This window comes from Gallus gallus, chromosome 31 (genome assembly GCF_016699485.2).
Source record: "Gallus gallus isolate bGalGal1 chromosome 31, bGalGal1.mat.broiler.GRCg7b, whole genome shotgun sequence".
Lineage (NCBI taxonomy): Eukaryota > Metazoa > Chordata > Aves > Galliformes > Phasianidae > Gallus > Gallus gallus.
In genome coordinates this window covers 701,537-723,503 of record NC_052562.1, presented here as the reverse complement: position 1 = coordinate 723,503, position 21,967 = coordinate 701,537, and the positions used below count along the sequence as shown (strand labels likewise).

Here is a 21,967-nt window from a genome sequence, read left to right as displayed (position 1 = left end):
ACAACCATAAAGATGGGCTCCGGTGCAACGTGGAGAGACCCCTGACGGGAGAAGAGCTTCTGCGATCAAGAGGGATCAGCATTCAGCTCCCCCAGGGATCGGGGACCAGGCTGGAACATGCAGCTGCTGTGCCTGCCGCAGGCAAGCATGCTGCACGCTCGCCGTCCCTGGAGAAGGACGGCCCCCCACTGGGAAACACGTGTGTCAGGAGCCTTTCTGAATGCGCGGAGCTGGCAGGTCCAAGGAGGAGGCCACTCCTACACGAGCACACGCATCTCCTTCTTCTTTTTGCCCAAGGATCTCACCTGGCAGAAGGCTTCTTTGCCACATCTTGCTGCCTTGAGCCTGCCTGGTATTGCAGCAGCATGGAGGGGGGGAAGTGTCTTCCGCTCTGTAGCAGCCTGCCGGCAGTGCCCCCTGGAACCAAGAAAGGAAGAAGCTCTTCACAGCAGCCCCACGGGCGTGGCACGTGAACGTGGATCCGGCCACCCGGCATGGGACAGGGCCCGCCCTCCTGCTGCTGGGACCCTTTCCCTCACCTCTACTCATCTTCCGCGCCACTGCAGCGTTCCTTTCTGCGGCGGGCCTCTGCTCTGCTCTTTTTCACAGCGAGCTGAAACCTGGAAACAAAGAGTGACAAGCCTTGAAAAGGATGACCTCCTACCCCATGCAGCTTGTCGGCGGTATTTATCTATGTGTTACGCAAAGCGTGGCACCCCTTCCCTTCCTGTCCATGCCAAACCAGCACATGTAGCCCAAATTCTTTTCCACGTGCAGGCCGGTTCTCTCTGATGGGAATCGGGACCGGTTGGGCACCAGTAACACAACCTTGACTCCCCATCCCTCCGGGAGAAGACACACACAGCCAAAAGGCAGCAGTAGTGAAGCAGGAGCCAGGCTTTCCAGGATTTCTCCCCGACCGCATGCTGAGCACGGAGACCCAGCAGGGCACGTTCAGAAGGAGGAGGTGGGAAGGAAGCCCGTCTCCTGGCCAGCTAAGTGCTGCAGAGGAAATGCACTCACCTCGGCAACACCTGGATTCCCATGAGCGGTAGGTCTCTGACCCGAAGTCAGCAGAACGGGCCGGCCAAATTCTCTGCAAAGGGACACAGACCTGCTGGAGGCTTGCCTAGGCCATTTTTTTCATGGCTCTTGTTGACAGGAAGCAAGCCTGGCTCCCATGCCAAGAGAAAGCTGCTCTCCACCAAAGCCTCTTCCGGGAACATCAGAGCTTTGCTCTGCTCTGGAGGAGCTGGACGGCAAAATACTGAGGCCGTGCAAGGGCACTGCCAGGCTTGCCGCAGGGGCAGAGATCCAGGAAATCTCTGTGCCAGTGGAGAAAGCGGAGGGGGCAAGCGTGGGGAAAGGCATTTGACTGGCCTGCCACATCCAGGCTGGCCAGCGGTGATCTGATGGCGCACCCTCAAAACCTCCTCAAACTTACAGTGTGGAGCAGTGCAGTCAGGCTGGCATTGCTCTCCAGCGTTGTAATGCAGCTGGACAAGAACCTCATGCAGAGGAAGTCGTCCTCGTACTGTCATAACGCCGAATGTTCTTGAAGGCGAATGAGACGTGCGCCTTGTTCCTCAGGAGGTGACAGTACAAGAGGACGGTCTCTCGCACGCAGCGCTGCACCACGTGCAGCGAGATGCCGGTGGCTCGCGAGAGCTGCCGGTAGTTCAGCCGCTCAATCTTGACATCGTCTGCAAGGAGAAGGCACATCCTCACTGCCACAGCAAGCCACATTCCCATGCAACATTCATAACCAAGTCCCAAGGAGAAGGTCCTTTAGAGAAACAGCTCTTGGGCTGTCGTTGGGTTGGGTTGGGCTGTGGTTCCTTTTGGAGGAAACTCACGCTGCACCCCGAGCTTTGCAGACAATTCTCTGCTGCTCCCAGCCGTTTCCAAAGAGCAGGGAGAACACGCCCGGCCGGACATGGGGCGGGAAGGGGGAAGGTGGCCGCTGCCTTCTCACCGGGGATGATGTCGGTGGGCGACTGGAGGTCCTGCAGCCACAGCACCCCGATGTCCCAGCTGGAAGACAGGTCTTCGGACCGACACCGCCACTTCTTTGCTGTGGAATTGCTCTCGGACCGCAGCAAAGAGCCCGAGTCCCGGGACCAGGACTCCCTGCACAGGGAAAAGACAGAAAGGCTGACGCGTGTGTACTTCAGGGGCGGCAAAAGCCACGAACATCAAGAGCAGGGCGGCACTGCTCTCCGCCCTCCCCGCTCCCAAAGGGCAGCGGGGCAAGATGGCGCTCTCTGGAAAGCTTTGGAAAAATCTGTGGTCCCTGCAATACCGCCACCTCCGCATAGTATTTCCCGACATCCCTTGGCTAGAGAGGAGCCCGGATATTTGCAGCACAGGGGACATTTACAGCCTGGGACTGATTCCCGAGGGTTATGCTTGGCGCAGGGCCAGAAAAAATCCCCCCTTTCTCCCTTTGCTCTCCCCATCCTGACCACCGGGCAGAGTGGAGCCCCTGCCTGTGCCAAACATTTGCTCAGGGCAGCTCTGGCCAAGAAGCTGCTCTGGGCACCCGGCTTGGGCTCACTGTGCTGCTGTGGTGCTCAGGGAGGGATTGCTCTGCGGGGCCCACGCTCTGGGCAGGACTGAACCTAGGGCCCTCTCCAGGGCGAGGGCCACCAGGACACCAGCCCACCTTGTCCAGCTTCATCTGTTCCAGGATGTAATCAGACACAGCATCCCAGATCGCCACAATCTCTGCAAAGGAAAGAAAAGACGTGTCAGGCTCCAGGCCAGCCTCTTCACAGCCTCTTGGCAAGCTCCTCACCCAGACAGTGATCGATACAGGCGCACGCAAACACCCCAGAAAAACACCACCATGGCTACAGAGCCGGCTGGGCTTTGCTCCAATTTCAGCCTTATGCAGAGCCCAGAGGGGAACCGGGGACATAGGAAGCCTCCGGGACATCGGATGGAGGAGAGCTGAGTTCCAGAGCTGGAACCTACGGAAACACCGTCTCCCAGGGAAACCTGGCCTTGGACCGCCCTATCACAGGGGACTCGCCATGCCTAAAGGAACCTGGGGGCTCTGGGCAGCTCTACTATCGGGACCTGGCTGCCACATCGTCCCCAGAGCCTAGCGGGACCCTTGGGCGGGGCTCTCGCAGCAGCCCCCAGCCACGTCCAGCCAACCGCAGAGAGCAGGAGCTGCGGCTTTTGACAGCTGTAACAGCCCCCTGCGATGCCTTGCCAAGGGGGCCCGGAAAGCCTGACCTTCGGCAGAGAGATGCAGGAGCGTTGGGAACGTGTAGACCAGCTCCGAGCTGATGGTCACAGTCCAGCAGCCTTCCATGTCGCTTGCCGGCAGCCCTCGGCTCGCAGCTAAGGATGCCCTCCCTGGCTCCTCAACCAACAGTTCTCTGCAAAGTGCCCCTGCTCCTCCACGCGTCACCGAGGGTCGCCCGGTGCAGCCTTGCTGCCCCTGACCTGACTCCTGGCCACAGAAGGACAGAGCCCCTGAGCAGTGCTCCAGCAGCGCCCAGGCCTTGCAGGGAAGTGCCGGCACTGCCGCTGCCCCAGGAAAACATCCTTGTGATGCAGTGCATCCCATTGTGACATCAGCCCGCGTCACCTGGAGCTCTGTTAGGTCACCGGCAGGGAGAGGGGATCTCCTCTTCCACGCGCGTCCAACCCGCAGCCTGGCCCAGCCTGCCCCGCTGCCGCCCCCTGCCCCGCCGAGCGGCCCGGCCCCGGGCGGGCACCCATTGCTCACAGCAACCCAACATCGGTGTGCAGCGGGCACTGGGCTGAAACCAGGGCACACAGGAGTATTCTGGAGAGTTCTTCCATAGCGAACCAATTAACTTACTGGATTATTTCAGGAAAGAGCGCAAGCCTAACTTCAGTGATTTAGTAAGAAAAGTTTCACGTCTGCTTCATAAACCAACACCTGTGTGTTCACAGGCACACGCAAGCCTCGCGAGGTGGAAATATTGTGATCGACAATCACCGTGGTTTACTCGGCAAGTGGCACAAGAACTTGTCATGTGTCACACACGCGGAATTCAGCTCAACAGAGTCTGCGTGGCGGGCGCAAGAGGCAGTCAGCCTCGCACCGTGCCCGCCATGCATCACCCTGCCCTCTTTCTGCTGGAGCCCACACGAATGTTGGTCAGTGCTGGCTCTCCCTCGCATAAACATGTCATATCGCGGTCTCTGCAGGCAGACGAGATGCCAGCAGGCACCGTGGAGGCACGGGGGATGCAACAGACACTGGGAAGGGACGCTGCAGAAGGATTCCTGTCGACCTCAGGCATACGTGGGCACACCTGGTGCCTCTGGAAATGCTCTGCTGCCATTCGAGCAGGGTTTCTAAGTTTCACAACCACTGTTCTACCAAGTGCGACCTGTAGGCACTCCAGTGCAAGAAACCTCACACACACACATCAGAAAAAATCAACACGTCAAGGGGAACTTTTCACTTAGAAGGTGCTGAGGTACTGCACAGGCTGCCCACAGACGCTGTGCACGCCCCAGTTCCAGTTCAGCCTGGGTGGCACCCTCAGCAACCTGACCTAGAGCCTGAGCTCGCTGTTGGCCGCTGCAGGCGGTTGGAACTAGGTGATCTTTGAGGCCCCGCGTTCCGAAAGGCAGCCACGCGGCCTCCCCAGAGCCTTCTGTTCTCCGCGCTCAACAAGCCCAAATCTCTACGTCTCTCTCCAAAGGAGACCTTCCTGATGCTGGCCTTTCAAGTCACGTCCCCCACGTCCCAAGTTACGTGCCCATCGTGTGCTAATGTCGTGGTGCCAATCAACGGCGTCAGCGGGAAGGGCAAAGACACCAACGTAAGGCTGATAGGCTTATTTTACTGCCTAGTACAAAATGCTACCAAAAAATAAAGCAGTGTCTAAAGCCAAAAGAGAAGCTTAACAGTGAAGGAAATAAGCAAGGCAGCGGGCCTAATCGTTGCTACACGAGCTCCGTGATTCAGAAAGACACATCACCAAGCGCCCGCACACCTCACCATCACCCAGATCCGCACTCACGGGGGAGCCCCGTTGGCAATGAGCATCTGGAGAAGCTCTCCCGGCCACTGGGGAGTTGTACAGCAATGCATCCATCCCGTGGGCGAGGTGTCCAAAGCCGCTGCAAGCAGGTCCAGCCTTGATGCCACTGAATGAAACCGATCCACGTGGCAGTCCGGGGGAACACCAACACCCGGTGCCCTCTTTCTCCTCTTGCTTTTCTCCCCACAGCCTGGCCAGGGTTCGAGGAGAAACAAAAGGATTGTGCTCTCAGTTGTGCTGGACCACAGGCCTCTTTGGCAAGACTGTCTGCCCAGCCCCCCCGCGACAGGCTGCGCCGGGTAACAAACAGAGCAGCAAAGCTCCCCTCGCTCCTTGGGGAGGGCCCGTCGTCGTCACGGAAACGCACTGTGACAGCACCCAGCTTCCAGCAGCCCGGTGATGTCAGCCGCGCTGTGACATCCTCCGCCTGCCCCGGAGCCCCAGCCTGCGAGCTTTCCCGGCCTCGCACACTAACCCAGCCGAATCCTGCCGTGCCGGATGTGGCCCCTCCGGGCAGAAGCTCCGCCGCACGAACCCTCAGCGGAGGGGGCAGAGGCCTGCCAGCTCTGAGCCTCACCCGGCCTGCGCTGCAGCCTGCCGGCCCGGGCTGGCCCGGTTGGGCCCCTCACAGTCCATTTCGGGCTCCCGCAGGCGCACACGGCCGCCCTGCCTTTGTAAGCAGCCGCTTCAGCCGTGGGGCTGTGCCGGCTGCCATCGGCCCGGGGCCCCCCTCGCGCCCACACCTCCCCCGCCCCCCCGCACACGGGGCTCCGCACGGCCGCAGCCCCGCGCCGCTCCCGGCCCCGCGCGCCTCACGGCAACGGCCGCGCAACGGCCCGGCCCGGCCCGGCCTCTCCTTGCTCAGCGCCAGCGCCGCCGGCTCCGATTGCCTGAGCGAGCGGCCGTTGGCAGCCGGCTCGGGCTCGGATTTCGCCCCTCGCTGCCGGCCGCGGGTGCGGGGCTCTGCCACGTGAGCTCTCCTCCCCTCCCCCACACCCCTCCGCCGGGCGGTCAGAGACCCCTCCCGGCATTTCTTTCTGCGCCCACTGCCATGGCACGAAGCAGACCCGCGCTCTGTACGTCAGCTCCTTGCTGCTCTGCCGCCTCGCTGCGCTTTCTGCCGCGTTCCGCTGTCACTGTGGGAAGGAAGAGCAGATCCAGCAGAACGCCAGCGCTGCAGCCCTGTGCATCCCAGCCATTAACACAGCAGGCCGTGCAGTCGGCTGCACGTGGCTGCTTTCTGTGAGAAACGCTCAAGACCAACAATTTCTACTTTGCTTCGTATTGCAATAATGGGCGCACGCCCCCTACTGACAAGGAGAAATTGCGCAGCTGGTCATGGAAATCCATCCCCTTCCACCCCCTGGCTCCGACGCCGCTAAAGCCTCTCCTGGCACTCCTTGCTTGAGCGTCTCAGGCTCGCAGTCTTCCGACGCTGTTGCTCCGTTGCACTTCCATAGCGATGGTTGCACTTCCACAGCTCCATTACACTTCCATAGCTATGGTGACACTTCCATAGCTCCATTACACTTCCATAGCTGTGGTTACACTTCCATAGCTATGGTTTAAACTTCCATAGCTGTGGTTACACTTCCACAGCTCTGTTCCACTGCCATAGCTGGTGGTTGCACTTCTACAGCTCCGTTACACTTCTACAGCTCCGTTACACTTCCATAGCTGTTGTTACACTTCCATAGCTATGGTTACACTTCCACAGCTCCATTACACTTCCACAGCTATGGTTGCACTTGCGGAGCTCCATTACACTTCCACAGCTCCATTACACTTCCATAGCTGTTGTTGCACTTCCATAGCTGTGTTACACTTCCGTACAACGTCTGTTACCAACCCATTGCCTTTGGGTGTTTTGTGGTCTTTTTATGACGATAGCAGGGACAGTATTTTCAACAATCTGCACACTAGCCCTGTCCTGTACCGAACTCTCCCCTGCCTTATAGAACTACCTTACCTAGTGCCTGTGCCAGTTTTACCTAGGTCGGAGCGCCCCAGTCTCAACTTTACTCTGTTCAGCAGCTTTCTTTGCGAAAGGCAGCTTATCCTGTGCTACATACAGAAATACTGGAAACTTGCACTGCAAAAACACAGTCTGCCTCCCACAGTTTCCCCTCTTTCTTTTTACCCTTTTGTGTTTTTGCTCCAGACTATGAAGCACTTCTAATGTAAGAAAACTACCTTACTATGCATAGTAAGGGAGTTTGATGGATAATACTAATTACTTCGATGATGGATAATAATAATTATCAAAACTGATCATCTTGCTGTTCTGCGTACTCTGATAGATATGTTGATTATTAAGAATAACAATTTCTTCACCTTGCACGCTTCATCCCAGTATGAACAAGTAGTAAGTCTTGACTCAGAGCATAATCAACACTAGAGGTTCCAAGCTACTAAGGGATGTGGGGAAGATGGGGAGGTTAGCAATAGTAAAGAAAGAGTCATAGAATCATAGAATCGCTAAGGTTGGAAAAGACCCACAGGATCATCCAGTCCAACCATTCGCCCTTCACCAATGGTTCTCGCTAAACCATGTCCCTCAACACAACATCCAAACACTCTTTGAACACCACCAGGCTCGGTGACTCCACCACCTCTCTGGGCAGCCCGTTCCAGTGCCTGACCACCCTTTCAGACAAGTAGTATTTCCTAACGTCCAGCCTGAACCTTCCCTGGCGCAGCTTGAAGCCATTCCCTCCAGTCCTATCACTAGTCACACCGAGAGAAGAGGCTGACCCCCAGCTCACTACAACCTCCCTTCTGGTAGTTATAGAGAGCAATAAGGTCTCCCCTGGGCCTCCTCTTCTCTAGACTGAACAACCCCAGCTCCTTCAGCCGCTCCTCGTAAGGCCTGTGCTCCAGACCCCTCACCAGCTTTGTTGCCCTCCTCTGGACACGCTCCAGGGCCTCCATGTCTTTCTTACAGTGAGGGGCCCAAAACTGGACACCGTACTCAAGGTGCAGCCTCACCAGTGCTGAGGACAGGGGGATAATTACTTCCCTGTTCCTGCTGGCCACACTATTTCTGATCCAAGCCAGGATGCCAGTGGCCTTCTTGGCCACCTGGGCCCACTGCTGGCTCATGTTCAGTCTAGCGTCAATCAACACCCCCAGGTCCATTTCCTCTACACAGTCTTCCAACCACTCTGCCCCAAGCCTGTAGCGTTGCCTGGGTTATTGCGGCCAAAGTGCAGGACCCGGCATTTGGTCTTGTTGAATCCCATCCCATTGGCTTCAGCCCAGCTATCCAACCTATCCAGATCCCTCCGTAGGGCTTCGCTACCCTCAGGCAGATCAACGCTTCCAGCCAGCTTGGTGTCATCTGCAAACTTACTGAGGGTGCACTCAATGCCCTCATCCAGGTCATCAATTGAAGATATAAAACAGGACAGGCCCCAGCACCGACCTCTGGGGAACACCACTCGTGACCGGTCGCCAGCTGGATTTAACTCCATCCACCACCACTCTCTGGGCCCGGCCCTCCAGCCACTTCCTTACCCAGCCACGAGTGTATCTGTCCAAGCCACGGACTTGCGAGGAGAATACTGTGGGAGACAGTGTCAAAGGCTTTGCTGAAATCTAGGTGGACTACATCAACAGCCTTTCCCTCATCCACCAGACGGGTCACTAGATCATAGAAGGAGATCAGGTTGGTCAAGCAGGACCTGCCCTTCGTGAACCCATGCTGGCTAGGCCTGATCCCCCGCTTGTCCCGCACATGCCGTGTGATCTCCCTCAAGACAATCTGCTCCATAATCTTCCCCGGCACCGAGGTCAGGCTAACAGGCCTGTAGTTCCCCGGATCCTCCCTGCAGCCCTTCTTGTAGATGGGAGTCACACTGGCAAGCCTCCAGTCTTCTGGGACCTCTCCCGCCAACAAGGAGCGCTGATAGATGATGGAAAGCGGCTCGGCTATCACCTCCGCCAGTTCCCTCAGCACTCTCGGGTGAATCTCACCCGGTCCCATGGACTTGTGGCAGTGCAGATGGAAGTAGCAGGTCCGTGACTGTTTCCGCCTGAATCGTGGGAGGTCTAGTCTGCTCCCCAGCCAAGGCTGCCAGGACAGAGAGTGGAGAAACCTGAGGATAACCGGTCTGACTTCTAAAGACAGATGTAAAGAAGGCATTCAGAACGTCTGCCTTTTCCTTATCCTCAGTGGCCACGTTCCCAGCCTCATCCAGTAGAGAATGGAGATTCTCCCTGGTCCTCCTCTTACTCTAGATATACTTGTGAAAGAGTTTCTCGTTCCCTTTTACCCCAGCAGCCAGGTTGAGCTCAAGCTGGGCTTTTGCCTTTCTGATTTTGGGAATCAGCCCGGGGGCAGTTCAAAGCAAGCGCATCCACCTTTGCAGAACCCTTGGCAATACACTCCCCAAGCTGCAGGCAGGAAGTGCTCTCGAGCCCTGGCGGGAAAGGTCTCTCAGGTGCCCTCGTGTTCCCCTTGCCCCTGCCTGCTCCTCGTCCCCACGGAGCTCCCCCGTGGTTCTGCCACGGAATTTCTGTTGCTGGGAGGGAGCTGTGGGGGTACGAGGTGACACACGACTTCTGCACAGGAAACGGGCACGGCCGGCAGAGGTGACTGTCATCCTGGGAGACCACTCCTGGAGAGCACGGGCCTACCGGGCCTCGGGAAAGCTCTCGCTGCCACCCAAATTCCTCCCGCAAAGCACAGCTCCAGCTGCCTCACGTTAGCTTATGGCGACAGACACGACACCAGCACACTGACTGGAAAGAACGCCAATTCTCTTTATTTTTATCTGGGATACTCTGCGTCCAGGCCTGGGGCCCCCAGTACAGGAAAGACGCAGACCTGTTGGATCAAGTCCAGAGGAGGGCCACAAAGATGATCAGAGGGCTGGAGCACCTCTCCTGTGAAGAAAGGTTGATGGAACTGGGCTTGTTTAGTTTGGAGAGGAGAAGGCTCCAGGGAGACCTCACTGCGGCCTTCCAATGCTTGAAGGGAAGAAATAAACTGGAGGGGAAACGGCTGTTTATACGAGGGGTGGACAGTGATACGACAAGGGGGAATGGTTTGCAACTGAGAAAGGGGGGAAGAATTTGGTTAGATATTAGGGGGAGTTCTTCACTCCACGGAGGCTGGTGACGCACCGGAACAGCTGCCGAGAGGTGGTGGATGCCCCATCCCCAGAGGCATTCAAGGCCAGGCTGGATGTGGCTCTGGGCAGCCCGGACTGGTGGCTGGTAACCCTGCACATTGCAGGGGGGTGGAAACTAGATGATCTTCAAGGTCCTTTTCAACCCAGGCCATTCTACAAGTCTTTGATTCTACGATTTGCCATTCACAGGTGGAAATCCGGACAGCTTCCCAGCCCCCTTGCCGACAGCTCCAGCAACTGTTGCCAGCACCTTCCCCTCTGGAGCGGTACGAGCATCGAGCACTAGGGAGGTGAAAAGGACAGTGCACGGAGCGTTACGGGCTGAGCGCAGGCAAGTACCGCAGGCTGGGCTCCAGCCCGGCTCTCAGGATCTGCTGCCTATGCAGCTTACCAGGGGAGCTGCCGCTTCAGCTCCAGCTTCTGCCGGTTTCTTTCCGCGGTGTCAGCAAAAGCCTCTTGCTGATGGAGGTGGGGCTCCAACCTTTGGAGCACCTGAGCTGCTCGCGGGGAGAGGAGGCTGCAACCGGAGGACAAAGTCATCCCTCAGGCTCTGCTGAGCCCCCTCTGGCTCTCCCCTCACCCAGCCCCGCACCCCCGTGCTGCCGCGTGTCCCCACCCTTGCACCCCGCCAGCACTTTCTGGCCTGGGCCGTGCTCGTCCCCGAGCTGCAGGGTCACAGCTGCCCGAGTGCCTCAGGCAGCCAACAGAGCCCGCACACACTTACTCGGCATGCAGTGCCAGCTTGGTCGCTGTTCCCATTTTACTTCCCGGCGGAGGATCCACATCCTTCCTCCACCTCCTCCTCACTTGCTGTCCCCGGGGCTGGGCTGGAGGACGCGGAGCCCACACGCTCGCACTGGCAAACCGCTGCCAAAGAGGAGACAGTGTCAGCAAAACGGCTGGGAGCACAGGGCTGTTTCCCACAGGCCCTCTGTCAAGGCCCATGCTGTAGGCCCTGGCAAGGCAGGAGACTCGGCCCTGCCAGCCCACGGCTGCCCGCCACCCTTCTCCCTGCGGGGCTGATGCCAAGCTCTCCTCCCAGGGAGGAGCAGGCCAGCCCCTGCCGTGCCGCTCGCTGCCCGTCCTGCTCCCACCCCCTGAGCCCTGCTGAGCTCGCACCCTGGCTCAGAGGACGGCGGCTCTTGTCAGCAGGGTCGATCCCTGACAGTACCTGCAGTGGAGGCTGGTCCTCCCCTGCACTCCAGCCTTCCCATGCCGCTCTTTCTGCCCGCGTTTGCTCTACCTGCTGCTGGTACACGGGCCACGTGCGGTCTGCTTCATTCCACAGGGCAGACACTTCCCGGAGCTCCTGCAGAGAGACAGCAGCATACAGGATCAGCCTCAGCCCCTGGGGCCTTCCTTCAGCTCCACGCTCCTGCTCCTCGCCTCTGGAGGAGCAGGCCTGGCCTGTCGGCACTGCTTTGACCCTGAAGGATCAGGGGCCCCAAAGCCAGGCCAGGATCCGCAACTTGTGGCAAACATGGCTCACTGGTCGTATCCCACTCCCACAGCCCCTGCTCAAAATCAGGGTGCTGTGGCAGGTGGCAGGCCAGGAGGCGAGAAGAGACAGGGCAGGTGTGCAACACCCTCCAGCTACAGAGGAGCCGGAGGAGTGGGCAGAAATGAGAAATGATGGCACCCAAAGGCCTGTGCTCCAGATCACTGCACACGCAGAGGCTTTTGCTTCCCTCCGTGCGGAAGCACTCCAGGCCGGGCTGGATCAGGTTTAGAGCAGCCTGGTCTAGAGACAGGGGTCCCTGCCTACAGCAGGGGATTGCAACTAGGTGATCTGAATGGTCCCTCGCAACCCGCACTGTTCTGTGATTCTATGATGCTAACATTTGTGCAGTCTCAAGCAGCACAGTCCCTGCAGCAAGGCAGAGCCGGTACCTGCAGCACTCTCTTAGAGTCCTCTGTCGCAGGGAGTGCAGTGCTGGTCTGGGCAGGAGTAGATGGTTCCTTCTGTCCTGCTTGCTTTCTCCCGTGGGAGCTGCCTGCACACGGCGGGAGCACGCTGCAAACAGGCACAAGAGGAGTCTGCAGGAGCCTGGGACACCTTGGTCTCCCCCCATGCTCCCACAACCATAAAGATGGGCTCCGGTGCAACGTGGAGAGACCCCTGACGGGAGAAGAGCTTCTGCGATCAAGAGGGATCAGCATTCAGCTCCCCCAGGGATCGGGGACCAGGCTGGAACATGCAGCTGCTGTGCCTGCCGCAGGCAAGCATGCTGCACGCTCGCCGTCCCTGGAGAAGGACGGCCCCCACTGGGAAACACGTGTGTCAGGAGCCTTTCTGAATGCGCGGAGCTGGCAGGTCCAAGGAGGAGGCCACTCCTACACGAGCACACGCATCTCCTTCTTCTTTTTGCCCAAGGATCTCACCTGGCAGAAGGCTTCTTTGCCACATCTTGCTGCCTTGAGCCTGCCTGGTATTGCAGCAGCATGGAGGGGGGAAGTGTCTTCCGCTTCTGTAGCAGCCTGCCGGCAGTGCCCCTGGAACCAAGAAAGGAAGAAGCTCTTCACAGCAGCCCCACGGGCGTGGCACGTGAACGTGGATCCGGCCACCCGCATGGGACAGGGCCCGCCCTCCTGCTGCTGGGACCCTTTCCCTCACCTCTACTCATCTTCCGCGCCACTGCAGCGTTCCTTTCTGCGGCGGCCTCTGCTCTGCTCTTTTTCACAGCGAGCTGAAACCTGGAAACAAAGAGTGACAAGCCTTGAAAAGGATGACCTCCTACCCCATGCAGCTTGTCGGCGGTATTTATCTATGTGTTACGCAAAGCGTGGCACCCCTTCCCTTCCTGTCCATGCCAAACCAGCACATGTAGCCCAAATTCTTTTCCACGTGCAGGCCGTTCTCTCTGATGGGAATCGGGACCGGTTGGGCACCAGTAACACAACCTTGACTCCCCATCCCTCCGGGAGAAGACACACACAGCCAAAAGGCAGCAGTAGTGAAGCAGGAGCCAGGCTTTCCAGGATTTCTCCCCGACCGCATGCTGAGCACGGAGACCCAGCAGGGCACGTTCAGAAGGAGGAGGTGGGAAGGAAGCCCGTCTCCTGGCCAGCTAAGTGCTGCAGAGGAAATGCACTCACCTCGGCAACACCTGGATTCCATGAGCGGTAGTCTCTGACCCGAAGTCAGCAGAACGGGCCGGCCAAATTCTCTGCAAAGGGACACAGACCTGCTGGAGGCTTGCCTAGGCCATTTTTTTTCATGGCTCTTGTTGACAGGAAGCAAGCCTGGCTCCCATGCCAAGAGAAAGCTGCTCTCCACCAAAGCCTCTTCCCGGGAACATCAGAGCTTTGCTCTGCTCTGGAGGAGCTGGACGGCAAAATACTGAGGCCGTGCAAGGGCACTGCCAGGACTTGCCGCAGGGGCAGAGATCCAGGAAATCTCTGTGCCAGTGGAGAAAGCGGAGGGGGCAAGCGTGGGGAAAGGCATTTGACTGGCCTGCCACATCCAGGCTGGCCAGCGGTGATCTGATGGCGCACCCTCAAAACCTCCTCAAACTTACAGTGTGGAGCAGTGCAGTCAGGCTGGCATTGCTCTCCAGCGTTGTAATGCAGCTGGACAAGAACCTCATGCAGAGGAAGTCGTCCTCGTACGTCAGAACGCCGATGTTCTTGAAGGCGAATGAGACGTGCGCCTTGTTCCTCAGGAGGTGACAGTACAAGAGGACGGTCTCTCGCACGCAGCGCTGCACCACGTGCAGCGAGATGCCGGTGGCTCGCGAGAGCTGCCGGTAGTTCAGGCCGCTCAATCTTGACATCGTCTGCAAGGAGAAGGCACATCCTCACTGCCACAGCAAGCCACATTCCCATGCAACATTCATAACCAAGTCCCAAAGGAGAAGGTCCTTAGAGAAACAGCTCTTGGGCTGTCCGTTGGGTTGGGTTGGGCTGTGGTTCCTTTTGGAGGAACTCACTGCTGCACCCCGAGCTTTGCAGACAATTCTCTGCTGCTCCCAGCCAGTTTCCAAAGAGCAGGGAGAACACGCCCCGGCCGGACATGGGGCGGGAAGGGGAAGGTGGCCGCTGCCTTCTCACCGGGGATGATGTCGGTGGGCGACTGGAGGTCCTGCAGCCACAGCACCGGCCGATGTCCAGCTGGAAGACAGGTCTTCGGACCGACAACCGCCACTTCTTTGCTGTGGAATTGCTCTCGGACAGCAGCAAAAGAGCCCGAGTCCGGGACCAGGACTCCCTGCACAGGGAAAAGACAGAAAGGCTGACGCGTGTGTACTTCAGGGGCGGCAAAAGCCACGAACATCAAGAGCAGGGCGGCACTGCTCTCCGCCCTCCCCGCTCCCAAAGGGCAGCGGGGCAAGATGGCGCTCTCTGGAAAGCTTTGGAACAATCTGTGGTCCCTGCAATACCGCCACCTCCGCATAGTATCTTCCCGACATCCCTTGGCTAGAGAGGAGCCCGGATATTTGCAGCACAGGGGACATTTACAGCCTGGGACTGATTCCCGAGGGTTATGCTTGGCGCAGGGCCAGAAAAAATCCCCCCTTTTCTCCCTTTGCTCTCCCCATCCTGACCACCGGGCAGAGTGGAGCCCCTGCCTGTGCCAAACATTTGCTCAGGGCAGCTCTGGCCAAGAAGCTGCTCTGGGCACCCGCTTGGGCTCACTGTGCTGCTGTGGTGCTCAGGGAGGGATTGCTCTGCGGGGCCCACGCTCTGGGCAGGACTGAACCTAGGGCCCTCTCCAGGGCGAGGGCCACCAGGACACCAGCCCACCTTGTCCAGCTTCATCTGTTCCAGGATGTAATCAGACACAGCATCCCAGATCGCCACAATCTCTGCAAAGGAAAGAAAAGACGTGTCAGGCTCCAGGCCAGCCTCTTCACAGCCTCTTGGCAAGCTCCTCACCCAGACAGTGATCGATACAGGCGCACGCAAACACCCCAGAAAAACACCACCATGGCTACAGAGCCGGCTGGGCTTTGCTCCAATTTCAGCCTTATGCAGAGCCCAGAGGGGAACCGGGGACATAGGAAGCCTCCGGGACATCGGATGGAGGAGAGCTGAGTAGAGCTCTGTTCCCAGAGCTGGAACCTACGGAAACACCGTCCTCCCAGGGAAACCTGGCCTTTGGACCGCCCTATCACAGGGGACTCGCCATGCCTAAAGGAACCTGGGGGCTCTGGGCAGCTCTACTATCGGGACCTGGCTGCCACATCGTCCCCAGAGCCTAGCGGGACCCTTGGGCGGGGCTCTCGCAGCAGCCCCCAGCCACGTCCAGCCAACCGCAGAGAGCAGGAGCTGCGGCGTTTGACAGCTGTAACAGCCCCCTGCGATGCCTTGCCAAGGGGGCCCGGAAAGCCTGACCTTCGGCAGAGAGATGCAGGAGCGTTGGGAACGTGTAGACCAGCTCCGAGCTGATGGTCACAGTCCAGCAGCCTTCCATGTCGCTTGCCGGCAGCCCTCGGCTCGCAGCTAAGGATGCCCTCCCTGGCTCCTCAACCAACAGTTCTCTGCAAAGTGCCCTGCTCCTCCACGGCGTCACCGAGGGTCGCCCGGTGCAGCCTTGCTGCCCCTGACCTGACTCCTGGCCACAGAAGGACAGAGCCCCCTGAGCAGTGCTCCAGCAGCGCCCAGGCCTTGCAGGGAAGTGCCGGGCACTGCCGCTGCCCCAGGAAACACATCCTTGTGATGCAGTGCATCCCATTGTGACATCAGCCCGCGTCACCTGGAGCTCGTTAGGTCACCGGCAGGGAGAGGGGATCTCCTCTTTCCACGCGCGTCCAACCCGCAGCCTGGCCCAGCTGCCCCGCTGCCGCCCCCCTGCCCCGCCGAGCGGCTCCGGACCCGGAGCGGGCACCCCATTGTCACAGCAACCCAACATCGGTGTGCAGCGGGCACTGGGCTGCTTACAGCCCAGTTGTGAGGTGCTGGACAGGCTGCCCACACACAGACGCTGGTGCACGCCCCGTCCCGACGGGTGTTCCAGTTCAGCCTGGGTGGCACCCTCAGCAACCTGACCTAGAGCCTGAGCTCGCTGTTGGCCGCTGCAGGCGGTTGGAACTAGGTGATCTTTGAGGCCCCGCGTTCCGAAAGGCAGCCACGCGGCCTCCCCAGAGCCTTCTGTTCCTCCGCGCTCAACAAGCCCAAATCTCTACGTCTCTCTCAAAGGAGACCTCCTGATGCTGGCCTTTCAAGTCACGTCCCCCACGTCCAAGTTACGTGCCCATCATGTGCTAATGTCGTTGCTTGCCAATCAACGGCGTCAGCGGGAAGGGCAAAGACACCAACGTAAGGGATAGGCTTATTTTACTGCCTAGTACAAAATGCTACCAAAAATAAAGCAGTGTCTAAAGCCAAAAGAGAAGCTTAACAGTGAAGGAAATAAAGCAAGGCAGCGGGCCTAATCGTTGCTACACGAGCTCCGTGATTCAGGAAAGACACATCACCAAGCGCCCGCACACCTCACCATCACCCAGATCCGCACTCACGGGGGAGCCCCCGTTGGCAATGAGCATCTGGAGAAGCTCTCCGGCCACTGGGGAGTTGTACAGCAATGCATCCATCCCGTGGGCCGAGGTGTCCAAAGCCGCTGCAAGCAGGGTCCAGCCTTGATGCCACTGAATGAACCGATCCACGTGGCAGTCCGGGGGAACACCAACACCCGGTGCCCTCTTTCTCCTCTTGCTTTTTCTCCCCACAGCCTGGCCAGGGTTCGAGGAGAAACAAAAGGATTGTGCCTCTCAGTTGTGCTGGACCACAGGCCATCTTTGGCAAGACTGTCTGCCCAGCCCCCCGCGACAGGCTGCGGCCGGGTAACAAACAGAGCAGCAAAGCTCCCCTCGGCTCCTTGGGGAGGGCCCGTCGTCGTCACGGAAACGCACTGTGACCAGCACCCAGCTTCCAGCAGCCCGGTGATGTCAGCCGCGCTGTGACATCCTCCGCCTGCCTCCGGAGCCCCAGGCCTGCGAGCTTTTCCCGGCCCTCGCACACTAACCAGACCGAATCCTGCCGTGCCGGATGTGGCCCCTCCGGGCAGAAGCTCCGCCGCACGAAACCCTCAGCGGAGGGGGGCAGAGGCCTGCCAGCTCCTGAGCCTCACCCGGCCGCGCTGCAGCCTGCCGGCCCGGGCTGGCCCGGTTGGGCCCCTCACCAGTCCATTTCGGGCTCCCGCAGCGCACACGGCCGCCCCTGCCTTTGTAAGCAGCCGGCTTCAAGCCGTGGGGGCTGTGCCGGCTGCCATCGGCCCGGGGCCCCCCTCGCGCCCACACCTCCCCCGCCCCCCCGCACACGGGGCTCCGCACGGCCGCAGCCCCCGCGCCGCTCCCGGCCCGCGCGCCTCACGGCAACTGGCCCCGCGCAAACGGCCCGGCCCGGCCCGGCCTCTCCTTGCTCAGCGCCAGCGCCGCCGGCTCCGATTGCCTGAGCGAGCGGCCGTTGGCAGCCGGCTCGGGCTCGGATTTCGCCCCTCGCTGCCGGCCGCGGGTGCGGGGCTCTGCCACGTGAGCTCTCCCCTCCCCCACACCCCTCCGCCGGGCGGTCAGAGACCCCTCCCGGCATTTCTTTCTGCGCCCACTGCCATGGCACGAAGCAGACCCGCGCTCTGTACGTCAGCTCCTTGCTGCTCTGCCGCCTCGCTGCGCTTTCTGCCGCGTTCCGCTGTCACTGTGGGAAGGAAGAGCAGATCCAGCAGAACGCCAGCGCTGCAGCCCTGTGCATCCCAGCCATTAACACAGCAGGCCGTGCAGTCGGCTGCACGTGGCTGCTTTCTGTGAGAAACGCTCAAGACCAACAATTTCTACTTTGCTTCGTATTGCAATAATGGGCGCACGCCCCCTACTGACAAGGGAGAAATTGCGCAGCTGGTCAGTGAAATCCATCCCCTTCCACCCCCTGGCTCCGACGCCGCTAAAGCCTCTCCTGGCACTCATTGCTTGAGCGTCTCAGGCTCGCAGTCTTCCGACGCTGTTGCTCCGTTGCACTTCCATAGCGATGGTTGCACTTCCACAGCTCCATTACACTTCCATAGCTATGGTGACACTTCCATAGCTCCATTACACTTCCATAGCTGTGGTTACACTTCCATAGCTATGGTTAAACTTCCATAGCTGTGGTTACACTTCCACAGCTCTGTTCCACTGCCATAGCTGTGGTTGCACTTCTACAGCTCCGTTACACTTCTACAGCTCCGTTACACTTCCATAGCTGTTGTTACACTTCCATAGCTATGGTTACACTTCCACAGCTCCATTACACTTCCACAGCTATGGTTGCACTTGCGGAGCTCCATTACACTTCCACAGCTCCATTACACTTCCATAGCTGTTGTTGCACTTCCATAGCTGTGTTACACTTCCGTACAACGTCTGTTACCAACCCATTGCCTTTGGGTGTTTTGTGGTCTTTTTATGACGATAGCAGGACAGTATTTTCAACAATCTGCACACTAGCCCTGTCCTGTACCGAACTCTCCCCTGCCTTATAGAACTACCTTACCTAGTGCCTGTGCCAGTTTTACCTAGGTCGGAGCGCCCCAGTCTCAACTTTACTCTGTTCAGCAGCTTTCTTTGCGAAAGGCAGCTTATCCTGTGCTACATACAGAAATACTGGAAACTTGCACTGCAAAAACACAGTCTGCCTCCCACAGTTTCCCCTCTTTCTTTTTACCCTTTTGTGTTTTTGCTCCAGACTATGAAGCACTTCTAATGTAAGAAAACTACCTTACTATGCATAGTAAGGGAGTTTTGATGGATAATACTAATTACTTCGATGATGGATAATAATAATTTATCAAAACTGATCATCTTGCTGTTCTGCGTACTCTGATAGATATGTTGATTATTAAGAATAACAATTTCTTCACCCTTGCACGCTTCATCCCAGTATGAACAAGTAGTAAGTCTTGACTCAGAGCATAATCAACACTAGAGGTTCCAAGCTACTAAGGGATGTGGGGAAGATGGGGAGGTTAGCAATAGTAAAGAAAGAATCATAGAATCATAGAATCGCTAAGGTTGGAAAAGACCCACAGGATCATCCAGTCCAACCATTCGCCCTTCACCAATGGTTCTCGCTAAACCATGTCCCTCAACACAACATCCAAACACTCTTTGAACACCACCAGGCTCGGTGACTCCACCACCTCTCTGGGCAGCCCGTTCCAGTGCCTGACCACCCTTTCAGACAAGTAGTATTTCCTAACGTCCAGCCTGAACCTTCCCTGGCGCAGCTTGAAGCCATTCCCTCCAGTCCTATCACTAGTCACCCGAGAGAAGAGGCTGACCCCCAGCTCACTACAACCTCCCTTCTGGTAGTTATAGAGAGCAATAAGGTCTCCCCTGGGCCTCCTCTTCTCTAGACTGAACAACCCCAGCTCCTTCAGCCGCTCCTCGTAAGGCCTGTGCTCCAGACCCCTCACCAGCTTTGTTGCCCTCCTCTGGACACGCTCCAGGGCCTCCATGTCTTTCTTACAGTGAGGGGCCCAAAACTGGACACCGTACTCAAGGTGCAGCCTCACCAGTGCTGAGGACAGGGGGATAATTACTTCCCTGTTCCTGCTGGCCACACTATTTCTGATCCAAGCCAGGATGCCAGTGGCCTTCTTGGCCACCTGGGCCCACTGCTGGCTCATGTTCAGTCTAGCGTCAATCAACACCCCCAGGTCCATTTCCTCTACACAGTCTTCCAACCACTCTGCCCCAAGCCTGTAGCGTTGCCTGGGGTTATTGCGGCCAAAGTGCAGGACCCGGCATTTGGTCTTGTTGAATCCCATCCCATTGGCTTCAGCCCAGCTATCCAACCTATCCAGATCCCTCCGTAGGGCTTCGCTACCCTCAGGCAGATCAACGCTTCCAGCCAGCTTGGTGTCATCTGCAAACTTACTGAGGGTGCACTCAATGCCCTCATCCAGGTCATCAATGAAGATATAAAACAGGACAGGCCCCAGCACCGACCTCTGGGGAACACCACTCGTGACCGGTCGCCAGCTGGATTTAACTCCATCCACCACCACTCTCTGGGCCCGGCCCTCCAGCCACTTCCTTACCCAGCCACGAGTGTATCTGTCCAAGCCACGGACTTGCGAGGAGAATACTGTGGGAGACAGTGTCAAAGGCTTTGCTGAAATCTAGGTGGACTACATCAACAGCCTTTCCCTCATCCACCAGACGGGTCACTAGATCATAGAAGGAGATCAGGTTGGTCAAGCAGGACCTGCCCTTCGTGAACCCATGCTGGCTAGGCCTGATCCCCCGCTTGTCCCGCACATGCCGTGTGATCTCCCTCAAGACAATCTGCTCCATAATCTTCCCCGGCACCGAGGTCAGGCTAACAGGCCTGTAGTTCCCCGGATCCTCCCTGCAGCCCTTCTTGTAGATGGGAGTCACACTGGCAAGCCTCCAGTCTTCTGGGACCTCTCCCGCCAACAAGGAGCGCTGATAGATGATGGAAAGCGGCTCGGCTATCACCTCCGCCAGTTCCCTCAGCACTCTCGGGTGAATCTCACCCGGTCCCATGGACTTGTGGCAGTGCAGATGGAGTAGCAGGTCCGTGACTGTTTCCGCCTGAATCGTGGGAGGTCTAGTCTGCTCCCCAGCCAAGGCTGCCAGGACAGAGAGTGGAGAAACCTGAGGATAACCGGTCTGACTTCTAAAGACAGATGTAAAGAAGGCATTCAGAACGTCTGCCTTTTCCTTATCCTCAGTGGCCACGTTCCCAGCCTCATCCAGTAGAGAATGGAGATTCTCCCTGGTCCTCCTCTTACTCTAGATATACTTGTGAAAGAGTTTCTCGTTCCCTTTTACCCCAGCAGCCAGGTTGAGCTCAAGCTGGGCTTTTGCCTTTCTGATTTTGGGAATCAGCCCGGGGGCAGTTCAAAGCAAGCGCATCCACCTTTGCAGAACCCTTGGCAATACACTCCCCAGCTGCAGGCAGGAGTGCTCTCGAGCCCTGGCGGGAAAGGTCTCTCAGGTGCCCTCGTGTTCCCCTTGCCCCTGCCTGCTCCTCGTCCCCACGGAGCTCCCCCGTGGTTCTGCCACGGAATTTCTGTTGCTGGGAGGGAGCTGTGGGGGTACGAGGTGACACACGACTTCTGCACAGGAAACGGGCACGGCCGGCAGAGGTGACTGTCATCCTGGGAGACCACTCCTGGAGAGCACGGGCCTACCGGGCCTCGGGAACAGCTCTCGCTGCCGCCCAAATTCCTCCCGCAAAGCACAGCTCCAGCTGCCTCACGTTAGCTTATGGCGACAGACACGACACCAGCACACTGACTGGAAAGAACGCCAATTCTCTTTATTTTTATCTGGGATACTCTGCGTCCAGGCCTGGGGCCCCCAGTACAGGAAAGACGCAGACCTGTTGGATCAAGTCCAGAGGAGGGCCACAAAGATGATCAGAGGGCTGGAGCACCTCTCCTGTGAAGAAAGGTTGATGGAACTGGGCTTGTTTAGTTTGGAGAGGAGAAGGCTCCAGGGAGACCTCACTGCGGCCTTCCAATGCTTGAAGGGAAGAAATAAACTGGAGGGGAAACGGCTGTTTATACGAGGGTGGACAGTGATACGACAAGGGGGAATGGTTTGCAACTGAGAAAGGGGGGAAGAATTTGGTTAGATATTAGGGGGAGTTCTTCACTCCACGGAGGCTGGTGACGCACCGGAACAGCCTGCCGAGAGGTGGTGGATGCCCCATCCCCAGAGGCATTCAAGGCCAGGCTGGATGTGGCTCTGGGCAGCCCGGACTGGTGGCTGGTAACCCTGCACATTGCAGGGGGGTGGAAACTAGATGATCTTCAAGGTCCTTTTCAACCCAGGCCATTCTACAAGTCTTTGA

General features: G+C 58.2%; 2 protein-coding genes across 6 annotated transcripts; both read right to left on the bottom strand.

Moving 5' to 3' along the window:
• Positions 1 to 1,554: 1,554 nt before the first annotated feature.
• LOC121107880 (coiled-coil domain-containing protein 81-like) lies at positions 1,555 to 5,133 on the bottom strand. Of its 5 annotated transcripts, none has more exons than XR_005842274.2 (4): positions 4,989 to 5,133; positions 2,666 to 2,727; positions 1,976 to 2,130; positions 1,555 to 1,703 (listed from the first exon to the last, which is right to left on the bottom strand). XR_005842274.2 is itself a non-coding variant. In XM_040654493.2 (4 exons), the coding sequence occupies exons 1-4, from the start codon at positions 5,088 to 5,090 to the stop codon at positions 1,688 to 1,690; spliced, it is 330 nt and encodes a 109-aa protein (XP_040510427.1). In that variant the 5' UTR covers positions 5,091 to 5,133; the 3' UTR covers positions 1,555 to 1,687. The 5 variants fall into 5 exon arrangements, 3 of the variants coding, with proteins under 3 accessions (XP_040510427.1, XP_040510428.1, XP_040510426.1); XR_005842273.2 differs by having other exon boundaries at positions 5,016 to 5,133; XM_040654493.2 differs by having other exon boundaries at positions 4,994 to 5,133.
• A 3,953-nt stretch (positions 5,134 to 9,086) lies between these two features.
• Positions 9,087 to 14,580, bottom strand: LOC121107802 (coiled-coil domain-containing protein 81-like). The gene is made up of 12 exons (XM_040653972.1): positions 14,551 to 14,580; positions 14,184 to 14,378; positions 13,690 to 13,947; positions 13,268 to 13,338; positions 12,737 to 12,865; positions 12,554 to 12,664; positions 12,062 to 12,185; positions 11,415 to 11,480; positions 10,896 to 11,038; positions 10,563 to 10,688; positions 10,352 to 10,453; positions 9,087 to 9,108 (listed from the first exon to the last, which is right to left on the bottom strand). Exons 1-12 carry the CDS (start codon positions 14,578 to 14,580, stop codon positions 9,087 to 9,089), a joined length of 1,377 nt encoding a protein of 458 aa, XP_040509906.1.
• Positions 14,581 to 21,967: the final 7,387 nt, after the last annotated feature.